Source organism: Eptatretus burgeri, chromosome 5 (assembly GCF_056783735.1).
Source record: "Eptatretus burgeri isolate ZD-2024b chromosome 5, Ebu_testis_v1, whole genome shotgun sequence".
NCBI classification, from domain to species: domain Eukaryota; kingdom Metazoa; phylum Chordata; class Myxini; order Myxiniformes; family Myxinidae; genus Eptatretus; species Eptatretus burgeri.
This window is the reverse complement of record NC_140965.1, coordinates 19,391,636-19,416,541: the sequence shown is the minus strand read 5'-3', so window position 1 is coordinate 19,416,541 and position 24,906 is coordinate 19,391,636. Positions and strand designations below refer to the sequence as shown.

The following is a 24,906-nucleotide window of genomic DNA, read 5'->3' as shown; positions in this document are numbered from 1 at the left end:
GGAATTCTCCGTCATGCAAAGTCCTTCCTCGGCCCACCCGAGCTCCTGACCACATGCAAAGCTTTCGTCTGCAGCCTGATGGAGTACTGCTCTCCCCTATGGGCTGGTGCTCCTGCCTCCCACCTTTCTCAGCTTCACGCTGTGGAAACCAAGGCATTTGGGATCATTGGCATCCCCTGCGATGAGGCTGAGTCTTTGGGCCTCTCACTCTCTCACCGCAGGCAGGTCGGTAGTCTTTCCATCTTCTACCGTCTCCTCTCTGGTCTCACCCCCCCCCCCCCTGCTCTCTCTCTCTCTCTGCGATTTGTCCCCATCATATTTCCGCAGGGCACTCAAGGTCCGCCAACAACCCTCTTCTGGTAAAACTACCAAAATCACGAATCACTGCTCACCTTCACTCTTTCATTCCCTCTTTTTTTCCCATCTTTGGAATAAACTCGATGAGGTACACAAAAAAAAAAATGATAAGAAGGTGATTTGTGTTCTCCAATGATCAGGTATCTGTCTATATATGTGTGTGTGTGTGTGTGTGTGTGTGTGTGTGTGTGTGTGTGTGTGTGTGTGTGTGTGTGTGTGTGTGTGTGTGTGTGTGTGTGTGTGTGTGTGTGTGTGTGTGTGTGTGTGTGTGTGTGTGTGTGTGTGTGTGTGTGTGTGTGTGTGTGTGAGTGACAGAGAGACAGAGAGACCGACCGCTGTTTCTCAACTCCGATGTTTCTCGACTCCGATCTAATTGAAACTTGCCAGGTATATTACTGGGGACCTGAGTATGTGACCTTATTAATCGGACAAGTGCTTCACAAGTTATGGTCATTTATTTACCAACCAATGATGAGACACGTTGATGCGGCCATTTATTTACCAACCAATGACAGGACACTTTGCTACGTAGGCCTGGCTGATGGGGAAGAGAACCTCAGCCGCTTCCCCCATTACGGGTTACAACGTACGGGCACTCACTACTTCCGGATAGTGATGACAGTGTATTGTAAGAATTTCTCGATTTCATATACGCAATTATAGATAAACACAATGCCCCAATCCAGTCGTCGTTTACGAGAGCAAAGGAACGGCCTGTGTGCTTGTTTGAAAGTATTTTTATTTTTATTTTATTTTTTTTGCACGTACGTTTTTTTTTTTTCCTCTCTTCTCTTCTCTGTATTTTTCCTTGTGATGACATTGCGAAAAGGCAAAATGCGTTGGCGCTAATTGAATAATTGGCCATTAAAACTAAATTGCGAATAATCGTAACTGCGATATGCGAACTTCCGGACAGTGAGGACTTAACTTCCGGACTTCTGGATCGTGACGAATTACTGTATTCCTTCTCGATTTTTTTTTTTCTCTATTTATCGACTTACTGTATTCTTTCTTTCTCGATTTCTGTACTTTCTCGATTTTCTTAAACACAATGCCCCAATCTAGTCGTCGTTTACGACAGCGAAGGAACGCCCTGTGTGGTTGTTTGAAAGTTTTTATTTATTTTTATTTTGGTTTGCACGTATGGTCACGCACGTATGGCCACGCACGTACGGGTACGCACGGTCACGCACGTATGGGTACGCACGTGCGGGCATGCGAGAGCGAAGGAACGGCCTGTGTGGTTGTTTATGGCAAGCGGTTTTAAAGTATTTTTGTCCCCCGCCAACCATCGAAGTTGGCGGGGGATATAGAAATGGGTTTTGTTGCACGTACAGCCACACACGTACGGGCACGTACTAGTATAATTAAATTAAAATAAAACAAAGATTGTAAAGGTCGTATAAAAAAACATAATTCCGGAAGTTTACCGCCGTTGACGCAGTGACTATTGCATCACCTTATCTTACACGTTGCATTTGTTCTTTGTTTTGTTGTTGTTTGTGTCTTTTATGATGCCTTTAAAAAAGTAAATATTCTGTTTGGAATGATTTTAAATTTTGATTGAATGCCAGACAGACAGATTAAAATAATTATCTCACTCCACCCTGCGCATGTGCAGTGCTCAAGCCAAAGTACGGCTAAATGACGGGTTCATGTTCCGATTCGTGTTCAAAATATAACACAATTAAAATTAAGTTTTTCCTTGATCATAAACTGACGTTTGTGGATGGACGGACAGAAGTGACCCAATTGCTTAACCCCGCTCTTCACCTTGTGTGTGTTGGGTAACAACCTTCACAACAAGCTCAAGAAGGATGTGATAAAACAGTGCAGATGTATTCACAGATGACCTCTGACCTTGGCTTAATTGTACATTTTGTGGACAATGTGAACCACTGTCCTTGATAATGGATGTGCATCGATTGAGCTTTTTTCAAAGTGCATTTTTACATCTCAACAATCGATGCATTTATGCGACCGAGATGCAATTATAAAAATTATTTTGTTGTGCTTTACAAATGGTACATTAGTTTTTGCAAGTTGCTGCAAATGTGAAAAACATGGCAGCCTGTTGCAATACAGGAGCTGAACGCATGTCTTGGCTTATTATCGTGATTGAACATAATTGGGATGTATCACAAAGGTAATGCAATATTAACTAGAGGGGGAGCACTCGGGAGAGTGCAAAACCTCCGCCGCCAATACTGCTGGGTCACTCAAGTGAACCTTATATCTTATTCATTAAATATGATGTCAACAGTGCTGACAGAGTTATAGTTCTTTTCTCCAACATTTTTTTTGGGGGGGGGCGGGGGGTTGGAAATCACTTAAAGCGTAGAAATGCAAAAAAAAAAAAAATTCTCTAAATTTTTTTGGGGGAGGGTTGGAAATCACTAAAAACATGTAGAAATGCAAAAAAAAAGAAATCGAAATTTTGTTGAAAAAAAAAAAAGTTGCAAAAATTTTTTTTTCTCTATATTTTTTTTTTGGGGGGGAGGGGTTGGAAATCACTTAAAACATGTAGAAATGCAAAAAAAAAATTTTTTTCTCTAAATTTTTTTTTGGGGGGGGGGGGGCCAAGTCCAAAATCTAATGGCATAATCCTTGGACCATACCTAACCCCCCCCCCCACCCACCAAGTTTCGTCGAAATCCGTCGAGGAGTTTTTCCGTAATACTGTTCACAAACAAACAAAAACAAACAAACAGAAAGGGGTGAAAACAGTAACCTCCGATCTTCGATGGCGGAGGTTAATTACTGAAGAAGGGCACTCGGTAGAGCGCATACCTCCACCACATAATGCCTGATCCAGGAGAACATATTGGGCCCAATACATTTTTTAGATGTCGTGCTATATATCGTTTTTGGCCCAATCTCTCAAAGGTGAAAAATTCTAGTAGTCAGATCCGGATCTGGATCTTCACCAAAATCTAATCAGTTCGTCCTTGTCACACACCGAACCTGTCCACAAAATTTCATCCGGATCCGTCCACAACTTTTTGATCTTTTTGATTATCCTGCACACAGATAGACAAACAAACAAACAGACAGAGAGGGGTGAAAACATAACCTCTTTCACCTTCGTTGGTGGAGGTAATAAATGTTAAAATCCAAGATAATGGGCTTTTATGTCTGAGAACTAGTTTATGGACATCAAATGGTTACTGAAGATCAACGATAAATGTATGAGGTTCGGAGAAGGCAAGAAGAGATCACAAGGCTGCATCTCACCACACTTGGGACATGTTCATTCTAAATTGTAGAAAGATCATCCCAAGTGAAGATGTTACCAATTATGAGTAAACGTCCATTGTCGAGGATGCTGCAAGTTCAAGTGTTATATGGAGGCACACTCGACTTTGTCAAGGTGCCGGTCTGCATGCAAATGATAGATTTTTATTATCAAGTGAAGGGTAACAAATGTTTGCTACAGTCATTATCATACAATAGTTATAGCATACCATTGTCAACCTTCGATTGATAAAACCAATTCAGCAATATTGTCAGACCCCACTTTTTGCAGATTCGCTATTTGTGAACCCTGTGTATTCGCTGGTCATAAAGTGTGATCTGTTTCGACATTTGCGTATTCGCGTTTTTTATTTTTTTTGAACACCAGTACTGGTCTCCTTTATCCACCTGGGAAATTGGAAATCAGCCAACATCACAGCATTACATAAAAGATGCAAGAACAGATCCCCTTAACTACAGACCAATTCGCTTACTTCCAATCATCAGCAAGGTCATGGTATCCATCATCACAGTTGACATAAAATAATTCCTTTTCTCCAACAGCTTCATCTCAGATCATCAATTCGGATTCAGACCTGGTCACTCTTCCTTGGACATGCTGCTTCTACTTTCCGAACAATGATGGAGGCCCTCCATATCAGACATAAGATCAGGGCCATCTCTCTGGACATATCTTGAGCTTTTGATCCTGCCTTGCTTTCAAAACTGCCTGCCGATGGAATCCAAGGCCAATTCCACTCTTGGATTACTGACTTCCTCCACTCTCATAGAGAAGGTGTGGCTCTCAACAGAACCCTTTCATCTCCTCTCCCTGTCAAGGCTGGAGGACCACAAGACAGTGTTCTCGGCCCATATTATTCCTAATCTTCATCAATGATCTCATTGACTCTCTGGAAAATCCTCTTTTTATCTCTTTGCTGATGACTCCACTCTCTGTCGTGCCATTTCTCATCTTTCTGACATACAGGCAGCAGCCTCTTCACTTTCCTCAGAACTCGAGAAAATCACAAACTGGTGAAACACAATTTTGCTTTTGCATCCATATTGTCCACACTTTGTGTTCTCCACTTGTGTAAAATCGGTTCCACTGGCACTAGTAAGCCCAACATGCTCCCCAGCAGTCCTATGCTATCCACTTAACATATCCCCAAAGGACATCAACAAGTGGAGATGAGCAATGCTGAAATTCTCATTGAGGAAGTACATGCTCTCTGCAACATTGCCATCACCAATTACAATCTGTATTGTGTATGTTGGGTCAGCTATACTCAAGCACTGTCATGCTCCTTGCTCCTTGCACCAAAATCGGACTTTTGATCATAAATTCCCCTTTACTCGTAGCAAGGACTGAAGTTTGCAAAACGCACAACTGCACATAATTATAATTTCAATATCTGTATCCGTGCTTCTTTTTGAAAAGAAAATGTGTCACATGGCTTTTTGCTTTCTCCATATATGACTGTATGAAGTGTGAATATGATAATTATGTATTTGAGAGTCCTTGTCGTCTTGCTATATTTTGATGGTCAGGGATACTGCAGTAAAGTATTCAAGTGTGTTGGTGCATCATTCGGAATTATTGATGCATATATCAGGTTCAATACTACCATGTGCCATGGTGTTACTGAGCTTAATGGGTGCTCTTTGGCATTCTTCTTTGGTTCCGATACATTTGTTTGAGCCATGCAGAGACTGTGTGCCCGACGCGCATCCCGAGTCGTGGATGGGATGAGAAAGGATTCGACCTACTAGAAGGTCTACGTGTCATGGAGAAAGCCGAGCCGGCTGAGGGTTCGTTGCAAGATGTCGAAGCTTACAGCATTGGGTCGAAAATAGACCTTACGGAAAAAACATGGTGAGTAATATATACACAAGCTGACTGAACACAATGGTCTCATGGAAATTGAGCATAATGGGAAACTCACCCTCTACCTTCACGGATCATTAAGGTCAAACTTAATAAGACCATTGGGCCTTACTAAGTGTTAACCTAAATGATAGACCTGCTTAATATTCCCGTCTGGGTGCTTCTCTCATGATGCTATGGCCCCAGGTTCAAATCACGTCTTCTGTTTTTCATTTTCTCCACAACATAACAGGTGAACACATTCATCCATAATCCAGGATTTTCGTGAACCCTTCCCCACCTCTGAGAAAGGTGGCTGCAAAGAATCTGAAGATAGAGAGCTTTCCCTGAAAGTGCAATGCAATTTCACAAACCACTTTCAAAACTTCTTGTACATCTAAGGCATTCCATTCAGGATAAGGACATCAGGAGACTCTAAAATCTGAACACATTGGTATGCCAAACTGGTTCGCCCAAGCTTGTGATTTGTCCACACTCTCCTGATGTCTTTGCCCCAAATGTATTATAACTTGCTTGGTGTCCCTGACGGATGACGCAAGACCATTTGAGAAACTTTGTGTACGCGGATAATCCACCACAATGCAATTGCTTTACTGATCACCTCCGCCACGGAAGATGGCTTGAATCATGAATCCCTTATGTTGTCAACCCTGCCTGTTTGGCTGTCTGAACAGGATATCTCAAAAAATTTGTGGACAGATTCGGACAAAATTTGGTGGAGATGTTGGGTGTGTGACAAGGATGAAATGATTCGATTCTGGTGAAGATCCAGATCCGGATGCGGATCCAATAATTTTTTAAATGATTCTTCACCATTGAGAGTCGGGGCCAAAAAAACGATATAAAGCATGATATTTCAAAAAGTTGTGGATGAGTTATGACAAAACTAGCTGGATGAGTTGGTAAGGTGATGAGAACAAGCCAGTTAGATTTTGGTTCAGGTCCTGATCCAGATCCGGCCTATCAGTGGGATACAAAACACAAACTGTTCACCCTGGCAGAGGAATGCGCTCTGCCGAGTGCCGTCCGAGTTTAACTAAATGGTTGTTTCAACACACGTGATTGGCTTAACTGGGTGGGATTTAGTTCTGCAGGAGGACGAGATCATGACTTAAATACACAGCAATCATTTCAAAACAAACACTGGTTTAATAAATAATGGTGATGGGGACATGGAAAACGAAAATGCAATCAAAATACAAAGTTTACTGGATGGCATGCTTAACTGGACAGTAACATTTTCTTGGTTATCTTAATGCTAAGCTTATCACATGCACACTCAGCTGGTAACGCAAGACAAACAAAATAAAAAGTGGGTGCGGTGCACGTGGCCTTTCCTGGAGCACCAATGGGTGTGATGCACACTCTTGGACACCCCTTCTGGTTTAGACTCGCCCTCAGCTGTCCGTTGCTGAGCCAATGGTTGTGCGCACTAATGGCTGGGTGCTACGGGCTGTGCGAGTCCCAGGCTGTGAATCTGAGAGAGATGTTGGTCCCAGCCGTGAATCTGAGTGATCTATGTGTGTCACTGGCTGGACGATACAGGGAGGAGAGTTTTGATGGTCTCTGCTGTGTGTCTCAGAGCGAGAAGTGGAGTGAATTCTGTGGTAGAGATATATATATATATATATATATATATATATATATATATATATATATATATATATATATATATATATATATATATATATATATATATATATATATATATATATATATATATATATATATATGTATGTATGTATGTATATATATAGTTGCGAATTCTCGCCCACCGGACGGACAATTTTGTCGTGACCCTCTCGGAACAATGCCAGGAGCTAGTCACGGGTGGGGGTTAAACCCCACCACTACCGTGCCAATTGCCCACCCGCACAGGATAGGGTCGCTCGCCAAATTCGATCTACCTAAATACCTGCGCAGATGGTCGACCAGGCGATCATACCTCGCCGCAGGCGGACTCCGGACACGAACCGCTTAAGCAGTCCGTTCCGTGCTACAGTGATAACCGAGCGGTGTTATCGTCGGCCTCGACGGTTCCGATTAATTATCGGGCGTATTAAGCCCACTACGAACCCTTGATGTGAAGCAGGATGGAGGGTCAATAAAGAAAAGACGAAGCGAAACGGGAAAACAGTTCACACAATGCACATTTATTACGTGACACACGGAAAGCACCCATATACAGCCAAACAGTCAAAATGCACATATAGTGGTTACAACAAAAGAAACAACGACGCAGAGTTACTACCGACTACGCGCACACACAGCAACACTTATGCAGTTCTACTTTACAAGACACGGCGCCACAAGATCCATACAAAAACCCCGAAAAGAAATGGTGACTTCACTTTGGGCCGTCGAGTCCCTCTCCTACGTCCGTCGACGTGGTCGCACCTGGCCGCGACTCCTAGCCCTGGCGTGGTAAGCGAGTCCTCTCCGGCATGCCTCGCGCCGGCACGTGTTGGCCGCTCGACGCCACAGACGGAGTTTCCGGCGCTATCCCAGCATGGATAGAAGGGGGGGGGGAAACGTTGCTCGAGGTCGGGGTGTGGGGAATGGCCGACGCTCCGTCCCGCCAGCGGGGTCTCTGGACCACCCCACAAAAGACCAGGCCAGCGGCCACCAGGAAGAGAAGAGGACGAGCGAGCCGGAAGACGGGAAGAGAGCAAGAGCAACAACGAGAGCGCTCCTTCCTTGTCCGAAGAGAGCAAGAGAGTGCTCCTTCCGTGTCCGACTTTTTATCCCCCGGGGCTCCGCCCTTCACTCCGCCCCCCTTTTTGGCTCCACCCTCCTTCGAGAGGGTTCTCGAAGAGGGGCGTTCCCTCACCCCGACCGCCTCACGCTGGTCATCCACCAATTGGCGGCGAGCTGCCCCTCCCCCTTCTCCTCCCTCACACCAAGCCCGGAGAAGAATGGCGCGAAAAACCCACCAGCATCGTTGGCAGTTTTCGTCCGTTTTAAATAAAATATAGGGAAAGAAAAACGACTTGCTCAAAGCGTCGCAGCCCGGATGGATCACATAAATTCCCTCCAGACAACGGATTTGGGCTAACTACACATGTACTTAAGAGATATCTCACCTACGGGACCTGAATGGTGGTTTGCGAATTTCCACAGCCGTAACACTACCCCCTCCCCTTTTTACAGACTCGTCCCGAGCCGTCAAATGTTCGTGTGCCATCATGTGTAGTTCTCCCCTAGTACGTTTTACCTTCGGATCCCTGAGTGCGACATTCATGGTATTCGTGTCCCCAAAATAAATAACCTGAGGGCTGAGTAACTAACTAAACAAACCCACTCACACGGACGACTTAAATAAAATTGCCGGCGCTGGACAGACATGCCGGGGGCGCACTCATATTTACAGTACATCTTAACTTACAAATTTTACACTAAACCATGGCCCAGGATCAATGGACTCTGCAGGGAGCAAAACAAACGTCAAAAGAAAACCGGTGCACGGGCCGCCACTGTAGGCCCGTGTTGTAGCTGCTTGGTTTAAACTATTGGTTCTAACAACCCAGATTCCCGTCGCCTTTGTTGGTGTCCTCGCAATTTCGGGCCTCACCCCCCAATTTTCTTCCCGTGCCCTCACACGGTTTCATGGCTGGGACGCGTGGCTCCCTTGGCAGGCACGACCCTCTGCCGTTTCTCCAGCTATGGCACCCCCGGGCACTACACTGCCTCCGAGCCTACCTGCTCCCTAAACACCTGGGAGTGCTCTCCCTGGCGACTCCCCTGAAACGCTCACGTGGCAGGCTGGCTTCCCAGGCCCCTTTCCGAGGGTCACCCGTGCCCACAACACTGCCCACGCGGCTAATGGCGCCCCGGGCCCCCGCACCATGCGGGCGCACCTGTGCACACTACGCTATCCCGGCCCCCCATGGGCCCTTGGCCTACCACGGCCTACCACGGCCTACCTTGGCCTACCTACCTACCTGTCAACAGGGCTCCTGCACCCCTCCAAATGGGTTTCGAGCCTACACTCCCACCAACAGCAAAACGACCTCCATTTGGTAAATTTAACTAACCCAGCTACTCACTCTACACTAACCCGGGGTCCCTTGGGTGGGAGTCACTCCTCCCCCCAATCACTCATCGCACCATGCATTCCACATTCGCTCCATACACACAGACCCGCTGGCCTCACTCACTCACCAAGCACATGTTTCCACTCAACTCACCAACTCTTCAGCACACACACCGCTGAACTCTGCCATCCTTCTAACTACCTCCCCTAACTACCTCGTGCTCCCACGTCATCCCTTAAACTACAGCACGTTCCTTTTAACACTACGTAGCTAAGCTACGTCCCCTCTACACATTCAAAGTCTGTCTCTGTCCTCAAAATGTCCCATTTTTCCAACCTAAATCTCAACTACAATCCCTCCAACTCATCCATTCCACGGGCCCCATGAGGAGTTACCCCTGCCCCATGGAGCCGGTCTAACTAACACTAACCCTTCCCTCTAACTAGTGTCATCCTGTGCCCTGGCCAGGGGGTCTTCCACCCCTTGCCCAGGGAATCCTGTTCACCCGAAACCGAGGCTTGCTTTTGTTCTCTTTTTTTCCACATGCGCAGCACCAGCGCGGCAACTCACAGCTCGCGCACTTTGCACCTGCCCATGACGTCATGGCAGCTGTTCGCGTCCCTCGTCCCTCTTGGACGGTACCATCCGGCAGGGATTCCCCCTCCTGCCGGATTCCAACCATACACGCAGCCATGACGTCACCCTGCGCATAAAAAAAACACAAGCCTTGCATCTCGAGGGATTCCCCACGCGAACACATGTGCTCTGCCCATTGGAGCTTAACACACACGCCCGCGTGGAGAACCCATCCGGTCCAAATTCGAAATCCTGCCTAAACTTTGTCCGTCGCGGGATCGGCAACATCCACCGTGCTCGTTTCCAGACCAGGTTTCACTCCTGCAAGCGAGCACGTGGCGGCCTCGTGCGTTGCACAGCACGGACCTCGTGCTCGCTGCTGGGTGAACCCGGCGCGATTCCCAAAATAGCTACGGCCGCTACCCGGCTTTTGTCTCTCTGTCGCCGTCTCCGTCGCCATTCAACCCACGCACATCTGCGTGTTACGACACTCAGACTCCACTCCATCACACTCACACCGGGAGACGCGGCTGCATGTTCCTACATGCCCACGGTCATCTCCCTCACATACAGCGACCTTACACACACTGTCTCCCTCACACTCGGCCGCTCACTCACGCATGCCACCCATCCCCTTGCACATGTGGTTCCATTCACACACGGCCATTCACCCGCACCCATGGCTCCTTCCACCCACGGTGCCTCATCCACACACGGCGTGCTGGGAGGCACGCATCTCGGCACACTTGCCACCACACCACTCACACACGGGGTCACTTCCACACACGGGGGCGCACTCACACCTTGCACCACACACACCGGGACAACCACACTGGGGATTTGTGACACCTCAAGGGTTTCCGGGGCCTGTCCACAGCACCCGTCCCCTCAACTCCGCGAAGCACGACCGAACCCACCTGGTCGTGACTCGCTTCAAGGGAGCATAGTGGCTCCATCCGTTCCCGAAGGAGGCTATCCAACTGCTCGCACCGGGTCCCCACACGTTCTGCAAGCTCACCCCCATTATCCTCCACTACCTCTGTGTGTGTGTGTGCTCGTCTTCAATCCCATCCAATTCACCCTCTATCTCCCGTGTCTATTATTTCCGTCTCTTCCGTTATCTCCCTTGTCTCAACTATTATTTCTTTTCTCCTTTCCGTCGTCACCTCGTGTCTATTAGTCTCTGCTTCTTTCTGGCGTCTTTCCCTTATCTTTACGTAGGTCAACCTTGCTTTCTCCTTAAGTCGCTCCCGTCCTTCCCTCTGTTTCACTCCTTGCTCTTTCACGATCTCCACGTACCTCATCCTTGCTTTCCGTCTTAATTGTTCTTTTCTCTCCTTCCAATTTCTTTCACCTCGTCTCTTATCTCCCTCGTGCATGTCTCCGTCACCCTAATTAGTTTTTCCCTCTCGGTCACCGTCACTGTTGCTTTCTCTGTCACTACCCTCGCCCAACACGTCTCCCGAATTAGTTTGTCCTTACCTGCCTCCACTGCGGGCCTGACAACCGTTGCACTCCCTCTCAGCTCGTTCACTCCCACACGTGGCGTCGCCATTACGCACTCCGCTGTTATTGCCTTCATGCCGGCCTGCAGGCTTCGGCCCATGTTCTGCGTCTCGCCCCGCATTTTTTTCATTTCTTCTTTCATTCCGTTCTTCACCTGTTGTAAATTCGCATTCATTTGATTATTCATCCTGCACACATTTGTTTTTATTTCATTCGTGCCTGTATCCATCTTCGCATTCATGCCTTTTATTTCGTTTTTCATTTCATTTGTGTTTGTTTCCATTTTGAGTGCGTTTCCATCCATTTTTGCATTCATTGCGTTCATTTGTTGTGCATTCGCTGTTATTGCCTGCAGAATCCTGTCGAGTGCACTCGGTTCGACAAGGATCGGGGGGTTTTTGTGGAGAGGGGAAGGGGAGGTGTCATACACCGCGGCCTCTGCTGCTGCGCCCATTTTGGGCTCTGGGTTCAGTTGGGGGAGTTCATCCTGCACAACAAGCATTTCCTGCACGGGGATTTCATCCTGGACCATGGATTCAACACATTCTAAATCCATTTCTAATACCCCCGGCTCCCGCTCGCCTTGAGACTCCATCTTATTTCTCGTAAGGGGTTAATTTAAATTGCTCGTAATTTGGAGGGAATCGGGGGTCTCTCCACTCACCCCTGAGGCGATTCCCCGTGAATTTAGCTTGGAGGCGGGAGGGATTCGAATCCCACTCCCGGACACCAGTGTTGCGAACTCGTGCCCGCCGGCGTGCGGACGGCCGCGTCACTCGAATCGCGGCACGTCGCCCACCGGACGGACAATTCTGTCGTGACCCTCTCGGAACAACGCCGGGAGCTAGTCACGGGTGGGGGTTTAACCCCACCACGACCGTGCCAATTGCCCAGCCGCGCAGGATAGGGTCGCTTTCCAAATTCAATCTACCTAAGTACCTGCGCGGATGGTCGACCGGGCAATCGTACCTCGCCGCAGGCCGACTCCGGACACGAACCGCTTAAGCGGTCCGTTCCGTGCTACAGTGATAACCGAGCGGTGTTATCGTCCGCCTCGACGGTTCCGATTAATTATCGGGCGTATTAAGCCCACTACGAACCCTTTATGTGAAGCAGGATGGAGGGTCAATAAAGAAAAGACGAAGTGAAACGGGAAAACAGTTCACACAATGCACATTTATTACGCGATACACGGAAAGCACACATATACAGCCAAACAGTCAAAATGCACATATAGCGGTTACAACAAAAGAAACAACGACACAAAGTTACTACAGACTATGTGCACACACGGCAACACTTATGCAGTTCTACTTTACAAGACACGGCGCCACAAGATCCATGCAAAAACCCCGAAAAGAAATGGTGACTTCCCTTTGGGCCGTCGAGTCCCTCTCCTACGTCCGTCGACGTGGTCGCGACTCCGTGCCCTGGCGTGGTAAGCGAGTCCTCTCCGGCGTGCCTCACGCCGGCACGTGTTGGCCGCTCGACGCCACGGACGGAGTTTCCTGCGCTATCCCAGCGCGGATAGAAAGGGGGGGGGGAAACGTTGCTCGAGGTCGCGGTGTGGGGAATGGCCGACGCTCCGTCCCGCCAGCGGGGTCTCGGGACCGCCCCACAAAAGACCAGGCCAACGGCCACCAGGAAGAGAAGAGGACGAGCGAGCCGGAAGACAGGAAGAGAGCAAGAGCAACAACAGCGCTCCTTCCGTGTCCGACTTTTTATCCCCCGGGGCTCCGTCCTTCACTCCGCCCCCATTTTCGGCTCCACCCTCCTTCGAGAGGGTTCTCGAAGAGGAGCGTTCCCTCACCCCGACCGCCTCATGCTGGTCATCCACCAATCGGCGGCGAGCTGCCCCTCCCCCTTCTCCTCCCTCACACCAAGCGTGGAGGAGAATGGCATGAAAAACCCACCAGCATCGTTGGCAGTTTTCGTCCATTTTAAATAAAAGATAGGGAAAGAAAAATGACTTACTCAAAGCGTCGCAGCCCGGATGGACCACATAATTCCCTCTCAACAATGGATTTGGGCTTAACTACACATGTACTGAAGAGATATCTCACCTACGGGGCCTGAATGGTGGTTTGCGAATTTCCACAGCCGTAACAATATATATATATATATATATATATATATGTGTGTATATATATATATATATATATATATATATATATATATATATATATATATATATATATATATATATATATATATGTGTGTATATATATATATATATATATATATATATATATATATATATATATATATAATTCCAACTGTGTCTCTCAGAAAGGCCATGAGGTGCGATTGTCCTGCCTTAGAGAACCAGCCCTCTCACCCCTCTTCCTCCTGCATGGGTCTTGCATATTTGAACTGCCATGGTTGTAAAACTCCCGGGTTATAGGCTCCATGGTAGCACATGTGGAACAGACATTTGTCGAGTGTGGTTAATGGTATGAAATTATAACGGGTGTGATTTTAGATGAAACCAAGATGGGAGATGGGAGAAAGCGACAGACACCATTCGCGGGTTGAGAGGCATAATGTTATAACTGCATTTTTGGCAAAACCGAATAAAATGGCTCTCATGTCTAATAAAACACCATTTCGCGGGTTGAGAGACATAATATTGTAACTGAAAATTTCCCATTTCCTGCAAATCGATAATGAAAGATAAATGGTGTTTTGTTAGACATGAGAGCCATTCCATTCAACCTCGCCAAAAATGCAGTTACAACATTATGTCTCTCAACCCGCAACATGATAAAGGGTGACGGAGAATATAACTTTACATATTCTAGTCGATGCTAATTGGGGTTTACAAATGCTTATGCTGACACTCATTAGGATATAACTATTGAATAATTAATCCCTCATTAACCACTCAGTCATTTTCGTAAAAGTATAATATTTTACAAGCTCCTCAAAGTCTTTGGGAATCTAAAGTAAAGGGAGTCAGATATTTGTTAGTAAACATTTTTGCATATGCAGCAAACAGTCAAATATTGCGGGGGTTAGGTTCCTGGAAAATGCTGTGATAGTCAAAACCGTGATGGTGGATACCAAGGTCCAATGGGAAGAGGGGGTTAGGTTCCTGGGCTTCGAGGAAATATAGAGGAAGATTGACGGCAGTCAGAAAAACATGAAAATATAATAAATGCAGTATAAAATAAACAAAAACACAAGTCTTACCTTTTATATTTATTCCAAAATAGCGAGGTGGGTGAAGGTAAACATATTACGGACTCATTCTATCTATACTCTGCCATAAGTAGAAAACACAAGACTTAGCTCGGAGATGATGGTGCTGTTGCTATAGGGGGGAGAGTGGAGGTTAGAAAGATGTACATGTAGAACTGGTGATGGCTGTTGGATCAGCTCGGTCCCGTGTGCCTTGTGGAATCGTTGGTAAATCTGAAATGATTTTTTCCGGTCCACTCAAATGGGTAAATCCACAACGGTGTCTCCTGTATCACCGGTCCACTCAAAGGCATTTTTTTTTCTGTTTGGTCCTCGATTCAAATATTAGGTGCTTTTTTAATCCTTTCCATAAGAGGATCACGGGACTGGATTGAGCCTTTTGCACTTTGCTGGAACGGATATTTAACTCACGATCACCGCACCATCGATTCACTGATCCTGTTATACCGGTCCACAGATGCCGCACTTTCACCTCTTGCTAACATATCTAACAACTCAATTTGTTTGCACAATGTCATAACCTTTCCTTGTCTTTTAGCACAATTAATTTTATCCATTGCTTTACATTTGAGTGCCATTTAACTCTTCTGTTAAATGGTCGACTAGATCTTGTAGATCTAGTATTACAGGATCTCCATATGTCATTTCTTGTTTGATGATGATTCATTATTCAACATAGCTTTGTTCCCATATGCTGGTCTGATTATTACAATTAACGGTGCACAAGAAACAACAAAAGGCTCGTGATGGGAGGTAATCATACATGTGGATGCAAACAATCTCACCTTCGCTCAAAAACCACGATTGGCCAAAATTACATACTGCGATAACTAAATCAGAACACAATAGGTTGCTTGCAATTGGTCAAAACCCACGATATTAGAACCCATCATATTTGAGGATTTACTCTTTTGAAATTCAGCATTTTATGTGCGTTGTTTAAAAGAGGCACATGCATAGTTTGCTCCCATCCTGAGATAATTAAATGATATAGAAGCAAGATAAGTTGGAAAATGTTAAGAATATTTAATAACTGTAAACTATTTAGTCATATTTTTCTTTCCAAATTATGGCCTCATATATTTATAACTGAATTATGGCAGAGTTTTTAATCTTTCTTCCTTTCTTTTATGCATGATGTGTATATATATATATATATATATATATATATATATGTATATATATATATATATATATATATATATATATATATATGTATATATATATATATATATATATATATATATATATATATATATATATATATGTATATATATATATGTGTGTGTGTACCAGCTGCTAAAGGGGTGCATGCCCCATTAGCATCTCCCTCCTCATACCCTCATAGTTTGACTTCCTGAAATGTAATAGCCTTACTCGACTATATTCAAAACTCTAACTTTAATGGAATCCTTGCACACATTTTAGTATGATCAATTGTGCTGAAGGACTCCCCTACCTCCACATCCTCCACCATATTGGGATCGATACTTCAAAGGAGGTTAACATTGCATTCCCCCTAGTGGGCTTATGTACAAACGGGGTCAAAAAGCAATCTTTGACTAAAACTAGGAGATCCTCATCTATTCTGCCCTTTCCCTCCCTGTTCCTGGACCCAATCTATCCCAGGCAAGCTAAAATTCCCCACACTCATTCCTCTTCCTTTACCACATGCCCTTTTGAATTATTCATGAATTCTTCTTTTCTGCTCTTCCATCACACCCAGGGAGGCACTTAAAGCATCCGACACGTATCTCAGTTTTCTCATAATCTCTCATCTCCACCCATACACAATCCTCTACATTACTTCCCTCCTTGTCACCTCTTTCTTTCGACACAATCCTGTCTTTTTTACTCAGATTGCTCCTCCTCCTATTTTCTCTTTTCTATCACACCAATACAAACCATATCTCACTTAATGTAACTGTATCGTACTCCTTGTTATCTACTTTGGTTTTAAACTCTTCCATATTATTATTTTAAACCTCTGGTGTTTGTATAGCATATTTCAAACTTTTCTCTTCCTGTAATTAATTTTTACTGACTGGCCTCAGTAATCACGTTAACAGTAACAGTTCCCTCGTCTATAATCTCACCACTATCCACAAGCCTAAAAAAGCCCTAATTCCTTCCTTAATTCCAGGGCAAACCTTGCTGCCCCCTTTACGTTTAGTTTGTGGCCGTCATTCTGGAAACACCCCCTTTGCCCCTAAAATTATTGCCATTGCTTCATAAATACCAATCTTTTAAGCAAATGTTAAAATCAATTGCTCTACTTATGAATTATATTCCCTTCGCTACTTCTGGAAGGATAGCAGAAAACACTACCTCACAACCCGTTGCTTTCAGTCACTTACCCAATATATTGTGCCTATTTTTCAAATCTTTCCCTCCATCATTTCCAAATTAATTTGGAAAATCATTTGTTTGTAAAAAAAAAAAAATCATTAATTTGTAAAAAAGTGAAACTTTTCCTCCAAAGGTTGCTCCTCGGTGTACCACAACCGATGTCTTTGTGCCATGACCAGATATATCATTGAACCTTTGTTCAATATCCCCAACTCCCGCTCCTTCAAAACAACTCTCAACTCCATGTCTATAATCTTTCCTGCAGAAGGAAGAGCCGACATCTGTCATACAGTACTTTTGTCACTTATAAAAACAATTCCATTGGCCTCACCCCTGCCAGCACTCGCTCCAACCTCAATTTCCTTTTCAAAGAACCAATTTCTAAATTCTGACAAACCAAATTTTCTTTGTTGTATTTTTTTTTTTTCAAACAAGGTATGATTTCTAAGTCTGTGGCAGAACGTGTCAGGAGAGATCAATAAAGTGGTTATTAATAACGTGTCAGGAGAGATCAATATAGTGGTTATTAATAACGTGTCAGGAGAGATAAATATAGTGGTTATTAATAACGTGTCAGGAGAGATCAATATAGTGGTTATTAATAACGTGTCAGGAGAGATCAATATAGTGGTTATTAAGAACATGTCAGGAGAGATCAACACAGTGGTTATTAATAACATGTCAGGAGAGATCAACGTAGTGGTTATTAATAACGTGTCAGGAGATATCAATATAGTGGTTATTAATAACGTGTCAGGAGAGATCAATATAGTGGTTCTTAATGATGTCAGGAGAGATCAATTTCGTGGTTATTAATAACGTGTCAGGAGAGATTAATATAGTGGTTATTAATAACGTGTCAGGAGAGATCAATATAGTGGTTATTAATAACGTGTCAGGAGAGATCAATATAGTGGTTATTAATAATGTCTCAAGAGAGATCAATATCGTGGTTATTAATAACGTGTCAGGAGAGATTAATATAGTGGTTATTCATAACGTGTCAGGAGAGATCAATATACTGGTTATTAATAACGTGTCAGGAGAGATCAATATAGTGGTTATTAATAATGTCTCAAGAGAGATCAATATCGTGGTTATTAATAACATGTCAGGAGAGATCAATATCGTGGTTATTAATAACGTCTCAGGAGAGATCAATATAGTGGTTATTAATAACGTGTCAGGAGAGATCAACATAGTGGTTATTAATAACGTGTCAGGAGAGATCAACAGTGGTTATTAATAACATGTCAGGAGAGATCAACATAGTGGTTATTAATAACATGTCAGGAGAGATCAACATAGTGGCTATTAATAACGTGTCAGGAGAGATCAACATAGTGGTTATTAATAATGTGTCAGTTGAGATCAACATAGTGGTTATTAATAACATGTCAGGAGAGATCAATATCGTGGTTATTAATAACGTCTCAGGAGAGATCAATATGGTGATTATTAATAACGTGTCAGGAGAGATCAACATAGTGGTTTTTAATAACATGTCAGGAGAGATCAATATCGTGGTTATTAATAACGTGTCAGGAGAGATCAATATAGTGGTTATTAATGTCTCAGGAGAGATCAATATAATGTTGATTAATAACGTCTCAGGAGAAATCAATATCGTGTTTATTAATAACGTGTCAGGAGAGATCAATATAGTGGTTATTAATAACGTGTCGGGAGAGATCAATATCGTGGTTATTAATAACTTGTCAGGAGAGATCAATAGAGTGGTTATTAATAACATGTCAGGGGAGATCAATATAGTGGATATTAATAACACTAGTACGTACCCGTAAAAAAAAAACAATAAATAAATATTCCAACTGCGAGCAACAAACAACAACCACACAGGCCGTTTCTTCGCTCTCTCGTGCCCGTACGTGTGTGGCGCGGAAGTTCGCATATCACAGTTACGATGATTCGCAATTTAGGTTTTCATGGCCAATTAGTGCCAACGTATTTTGCCTTTTCGCAATGTCATCGCAAGGAAAAACAAAAAGAGAACAGAAGAGAGAAAAAAAATTACTTCCTGGTTCGGAGCACACCAGCACTCTGATGTTACCGAAATGTATGCACCGTCTAATATGAAAACAATTATAATTTGCGGCATTGTGTTTATCTATAAATGCGCATAAGAAATCGAGAAATTATTAGAATACACGATAACCCGTAATGGGGAACGCGGCTGAGCTTCCCTTCCCCATCGGCCACCCCCACGCAACAACGTGTCTTGTCATTGGTTTGGTAAATAAATGGCCATAACTTGGGAAGCAGTTGTCCGATTAATATCAAACCTTGAAAAGGCACATCCTCAGGGCCCCAGCAATGTACCTGGCAGGTTTCAATTAGATCGGACCAGCGGTTGTCGAGAAACAGCGGTCACAGACACACACAGACAGACACAGACACAGACACACACATTGCTGGAATTATAGATAGATGTCAGGAGAGATCAATATAGTGGTTAATAATATCGTTTCAGGAGAGATCAATACAGTGGTTATTGATAACGTGTCAGGAGAGATCAATGTCAATTGACTTGAACAATGTTCACGAGGTACTTCCCTGTGTTGGCCGGTGTTGTTCTGTGGCGTATCGAGCGATGGCTGGCTTGCTGAAAATGTGCAATTTCCTCTTTTTGTGCAATATTCTTTCATTATATGACCTATCACTTTGGCAGAGATAAATAGAAATAAAAAAAAAGAAACGTTTAGTTAATATCACGATGGGATAGCCGAGAGGTAGAGGTATGCATGCTTGCTCTAACCTGTGCAGCTTGGGTTTGAATCCCGACCCAGCTATAAACTGTCATCCCAGTGTTTCACAGGCAAGGTGATTCATCAATATGCGTGCCGTTAAACTGGACGACACATCTGCCGGAATCCTCCTCCCCCTCTGCCATCCCCCTTCCCATATCTATCCACTCTCTCCCTCTCTCACCCTCTCAAGATGTTTCTCCTGCCCACCCCCTTCTCTCTCTTTCACCCTTCTTCCTCTCCCCCCCCACCCCACTCTCTATTTCCCCCTAACCCCTCTCCCCCTCTCCCCCTCTCCCCTCTCCCCCCATCTCTCTGTCTCCGAGGGTAGTAGCTGGATGGTGGTTGTTCCCAGACGGTGGTTATATGCACATGTATCCCAAGGGTGGTCATGTCCACACGTATCCGGACGATGGTCATGTCCACACGTATCCGGACGATGGTCATGTCCACACGTATCCGGACGATGGTCATGTCCACACGTATCCGGACGATGGTCATGTCCACACGTATCCGGACGATGGTCATGTCCACACGTATCCGGACGATGGTCATGTCCACACGTATCCGGACAGTGGTTATGTCCACACGTATCCAGATGGTGGTTATGTCCACACATATTCGGACGGTGGTTATGTCCGTATGTATCCAGATGGTGGTTATGTCCGCACATATCCGGACGGTCGTTGTGTCCACACGTATCCTGATGGTGGACGGTGGTCATGTCCATACGTATCCGGACAGTGGTTTTGTCCGCACGTTTCCAGATGGTGGTTCTATCCACACGTATCCGGATGGTGGTTCTGTCTGCACATATCTGGACGGCAGTTATGGCCTCACATATCCGGATGGTGGTTATGTCCGCACGTATCCAGATGGTCGTTATGTCCACACATCTGGATGGTGGTTATGTCCACAATATCCAGACGGTGGTTATGTCCGCTCGTATCCGGACGGTGGTTATGTCCGCTCGTATCCAGATGGTCGTTATGTCCGCACATATCCGGACAGTGGTTGTGTCCACACATACCCTGATGGTGGTTATGTCCACAATATCCAGACTGTGGTTATGTCCGCTCGTATCCGGACGGTGGTTATGTCCGCACGTATCCGGACGGTGGTTATGTCCGCTCGTATCCAGATGGTCGTTATGTCCGCACATATCCGGACAGTGGTTGTGTCCACACATACCCTGATGAACGGTGGTCATGTCCACACGTATCTGGACAGTGGTTATTTTCGCACGTATCCAGATGGTGGTTATGTCCACGCATATCTGTACGGTGGTTATGTCCGCACATATCCAGATGGTTATTATGTCCGCACGTATCTGGATGGTTGTTGTATCTGCACATATGCAGACGATGGTTGTGTCCACATATAACCTGATGGTGGACGGTGGTTATGTCCTCACATATCCGGATGGTGGTTCGGTCTGCAGCTATCCAGATGGTGGTTATGTCTGCACATATCTGGATTGTGGTTGTATCCGCACATATCCAGACGATGGTTGTGTCCACACATAACCTGGTGGTGGACCGTGGTTATGTCCACACGTATCCGGACGGTGGCTATGTCCACACGTATATGGATGGTGTTTATGTCCGCACGTTTCCGGACGGTGGTTATGTCTGTAGATTTTCGGACTGTGGTTCTGTCCGCACGTATCCGGATGGTGGTTAGGTCCGCAAATATCTGGATGGTAGTTATGTCCACATGTATCCGGATGGTGGTTCCTCTACCGGTGTAAAGTTTTAGAACACCCCCATTTTTCCAGTTTTTACTGAAATTTAAGCAGTTTAATGTTTCTGTGTACTCTGAAATTAAAGCATCTTACTATAATTCACCTTCCATCCACCTGTCTGTTCCCAGGTACCGTAAAAATGGCTCAACCGATCGCAACCATTTTTTGGGTGTGTAATCCTGGGGCCCCTTGGAGTAAAATAGGCATTTACATGACCCCCTCGACAGGTCCCGTAGGGAGCGGGTGCTTCGAGTAGAACAAATAAACAATTGCAGATAAAAAATAAATCATGGAATCGTATTGTTGAACTAAATTTAATCTACATTTTTGACTCATTAAAGTAGCTACTTTTTGCAGATATAACAGCTGAACGTACTCGTGGCATTCTTTCTACAATGGAAATCAAATATTGTTCGGAAAGTTCTTCCCAACACTGTTGCAGAAGTTCCCACAAATGTGTTGCACTTGAAGGTTGCTTTGCTTTCACCCTTCTGTCCCAGTTCATCCCAAACCAGCTCGATGGGATTCAAGTCTGGAGACTGTGCTGGCCATTCCATGACTTGAAGCCTACCTTCTTGTTCTTTTCTTCTAAGGTAGTTCTGACATAGCCTGAAGGTATGTTTTGGGTCATTATCTTGCTGTAGGATGAACCCCTGACCAACTCGGCGTAGCCAGAGGGTATTGCATGGTGCTGGAAAATGCTGTGGTAGCCCTTTTTGTTCAGGGTGCAAGTCTCTGACTCTGGATCCAGCAAAAGAGCCCCAGATCATCATGCTTCCTCCTCGATGTTTGACAGTTGGTGTCACACACTGAGGAACCATCCTTTCGCCTACTCGATGGCATACAAAAACCCTGCGTGTTGAACCGAAGATTTCAAACACTGATTCATCGGTCCATAAGACCTTCCCCAGTTTTCAGTAGTCCAATGGTGGTGCTTCATGGCCCAGGAAAGCCTTTTTCTTATTTTGCCATCTTAACGATGGCTTTCTTACTGCCACTCGACCTGTCAAACCTGCAGTTCGAAGTCTTCTCTTCACAGTTTAAACTGAGACTTCCTTACTTCGACCAGTGTTCAGCTGTGCTTGAAGCTGCTGTCCTGTGAGCTGCCTATCATGCAAGCTGTTGATTCTCATAAACTTATCTTCTGATTGTGTTGTGGCTTTGGGTCTGCCAGACCTCTTCCTGTCAGAGTTTCCTCCAGTTTCTAAGTGCCTTTTGATGGTGTCGGAAACTGTACTCGCTGACACCTTGGCTCACTTTGCAATTTCTCTAAAGGAAGGACCTACACTTTTAAGGGTTTTAATGGTCTGTCTGTCTTCCTTTGTTAATTTTCTTTTTCTCACCATTATGAAAGCAATATACCACTTCCTGCAGTGCAATATTGTCCAAATAATGCTTTAGAGGGTGAAGCAACACAGTCTGTTCCAACACTGCTTTTATATAGACAGAGGGTTTGTAACGAATCAACAAAAGTTGGGACACCTGTAGGAATTGTTTGCATCAACTTTCAAGGCTTAATTTACTTCCATTGCTGCAGAACAGCTGCAGTTGCTAACCCATTACTTGTTCCCTGAAAAGGGCCTTTTTTAACAACTCTGAAATTTACATTATTTTTCAGTTTTTGGTAACCTTAACTTGTTTTTTTTAAACCTCTGGCAGTTTACCGCTTAGCTTTGTACCATTTCAGGTTATTCACTGGACTTAAACTGCTAAAATTTTAGTAAAAACTGGAAAAATGGGGGTGTTCGAAAACTTTTGACCGGTAGAGTATGTCCGCACATTTCCGGACATTATTATGTCTGCACATGACCAGACGGTGGTTATGTCTGCATGTATCTGGATAGTGGTTACGTTCACCCATATCCGGACGGTGGTTATGTCCGCACGTATCCGGACGGTGGTTATGTCCGCACGTATCCGGACGGTGGTTATGTCCGCACGTATCCGGACGGTGGTTATGTCCGCACGTATCCGGACGGTGGTTATGTCCGCACGTATCCGGACGGTGGTTATGTCCGCACGTATCCGGACGGTGGTTATGTCCGCACGTATCCGGACGGTGGTTATGCCCGCACGTATCCGGACGGTGGTTATGCCCGCACGTATCCGGACGGTGGTTATGCCCGCACGTATCCGGACGGTGGTTATGTCCGCACGTATCCGGACGGTGGTTATGTCCGCACGTATCCGGACGGTGGTTATGTCTGCACGTATCCGGACGGTGGTTATGTCCGCACGTATCCGGACGGTGGTTATGTCCGCACGTATCCGGACGGTGGTTATGTCCGCACGTATCCGGACGGTGGTTATGTCCGCACGTATCCGGACGGTGGTTATGTCCGCACGTATCCGGACGGTGGTTATGTCCGCACGTATCCGGACGGTGGTTATGTCCGCACGTATCCGGACGGTGGTTATGTCCGCACGTATCCGGACGGTGGTTATGTCCGCACGTATCCGGACGGTGGTTATGTCCGCACGTATCCGGACGGTGGTTATGTCCGCACGTATCCGGACGGTGGTTATGTCCGCATGTATCCGGACGGTGGTTATGTCCGCACGGTGGTTATGTCCGGACGGTGGTTATGTCCGGACGGTGGTTATGTCCGCACGTATCCGGACGGTGGTTATGTCCGCACGTATCCGGACGGTGGTTATGTCCGCACGTATCCGGACGGTGGTTATGTCCGCACGTATCCGGACGGTGGTTATGTCCGCACGTATCCGGACGGTGGTTATGTCCGCACGTATCCGGACGGTGGTTATGTCCGCACGTATCCGGACGGTGGTTATGTCCGCACGTATCCGGACGGTGGTTATGTCCGCACGTATCCGGACGGTGGTTATGTCCGCACGTATCCGGACGGTGGTTATGTCCGCACGTATCCGGACGGTGGTTATGTCCGCATGTATCCGGACGGTGGTTATGTCCGCACGGTGGTTATGTCCGGACGGTGGTTATGTCCGGACGGTGGTTATGTCCGCACGTATCCGGACGGTGGTTATGTCCGCACGTATCCGGACGGTGGTTATGTCCGCACGTATCCGGACGGTGGTTATGTCCGCACGTATCCCGACTGTGGTTATGTCCGCACGTATCCAGATGGTGGTTATGTCCGCATGTATCCGGATGGTGGTTATGTCTGCACGAGTCCGGAGAGTGGTTACATCAGCACGTATACGGATGGTGATTACGTCCAAATGTATCCGGACAGTGGATATGTCCGCACGTAGCCAGACGGTGGTTATGTC

General features: G+C 45.6%; 1 protein-coding gene across 1 annotated transcript in view; it reads left to right on the top strand.

Moving 5' to 3' along the window:
* Positions 1–24,906, top strand: part of LOC147025965 (collagen alpha-1(XXI) chain-like) — a 71,080-nt gene that overhangs the window by 29,566 nt on the left and 16,608 nt on the right. Inside the window, exon 5 of the mRNA XM_085883563.1 lies at positions 5,302–5,467. Within this exon, the coding sequence (XP_085739689.1) occupies positions 5,302–5,467 (166 nt within the window). The remainder of the gene's footprint in view (positions 1–5,301; positions 5,468–24,906) is intronic.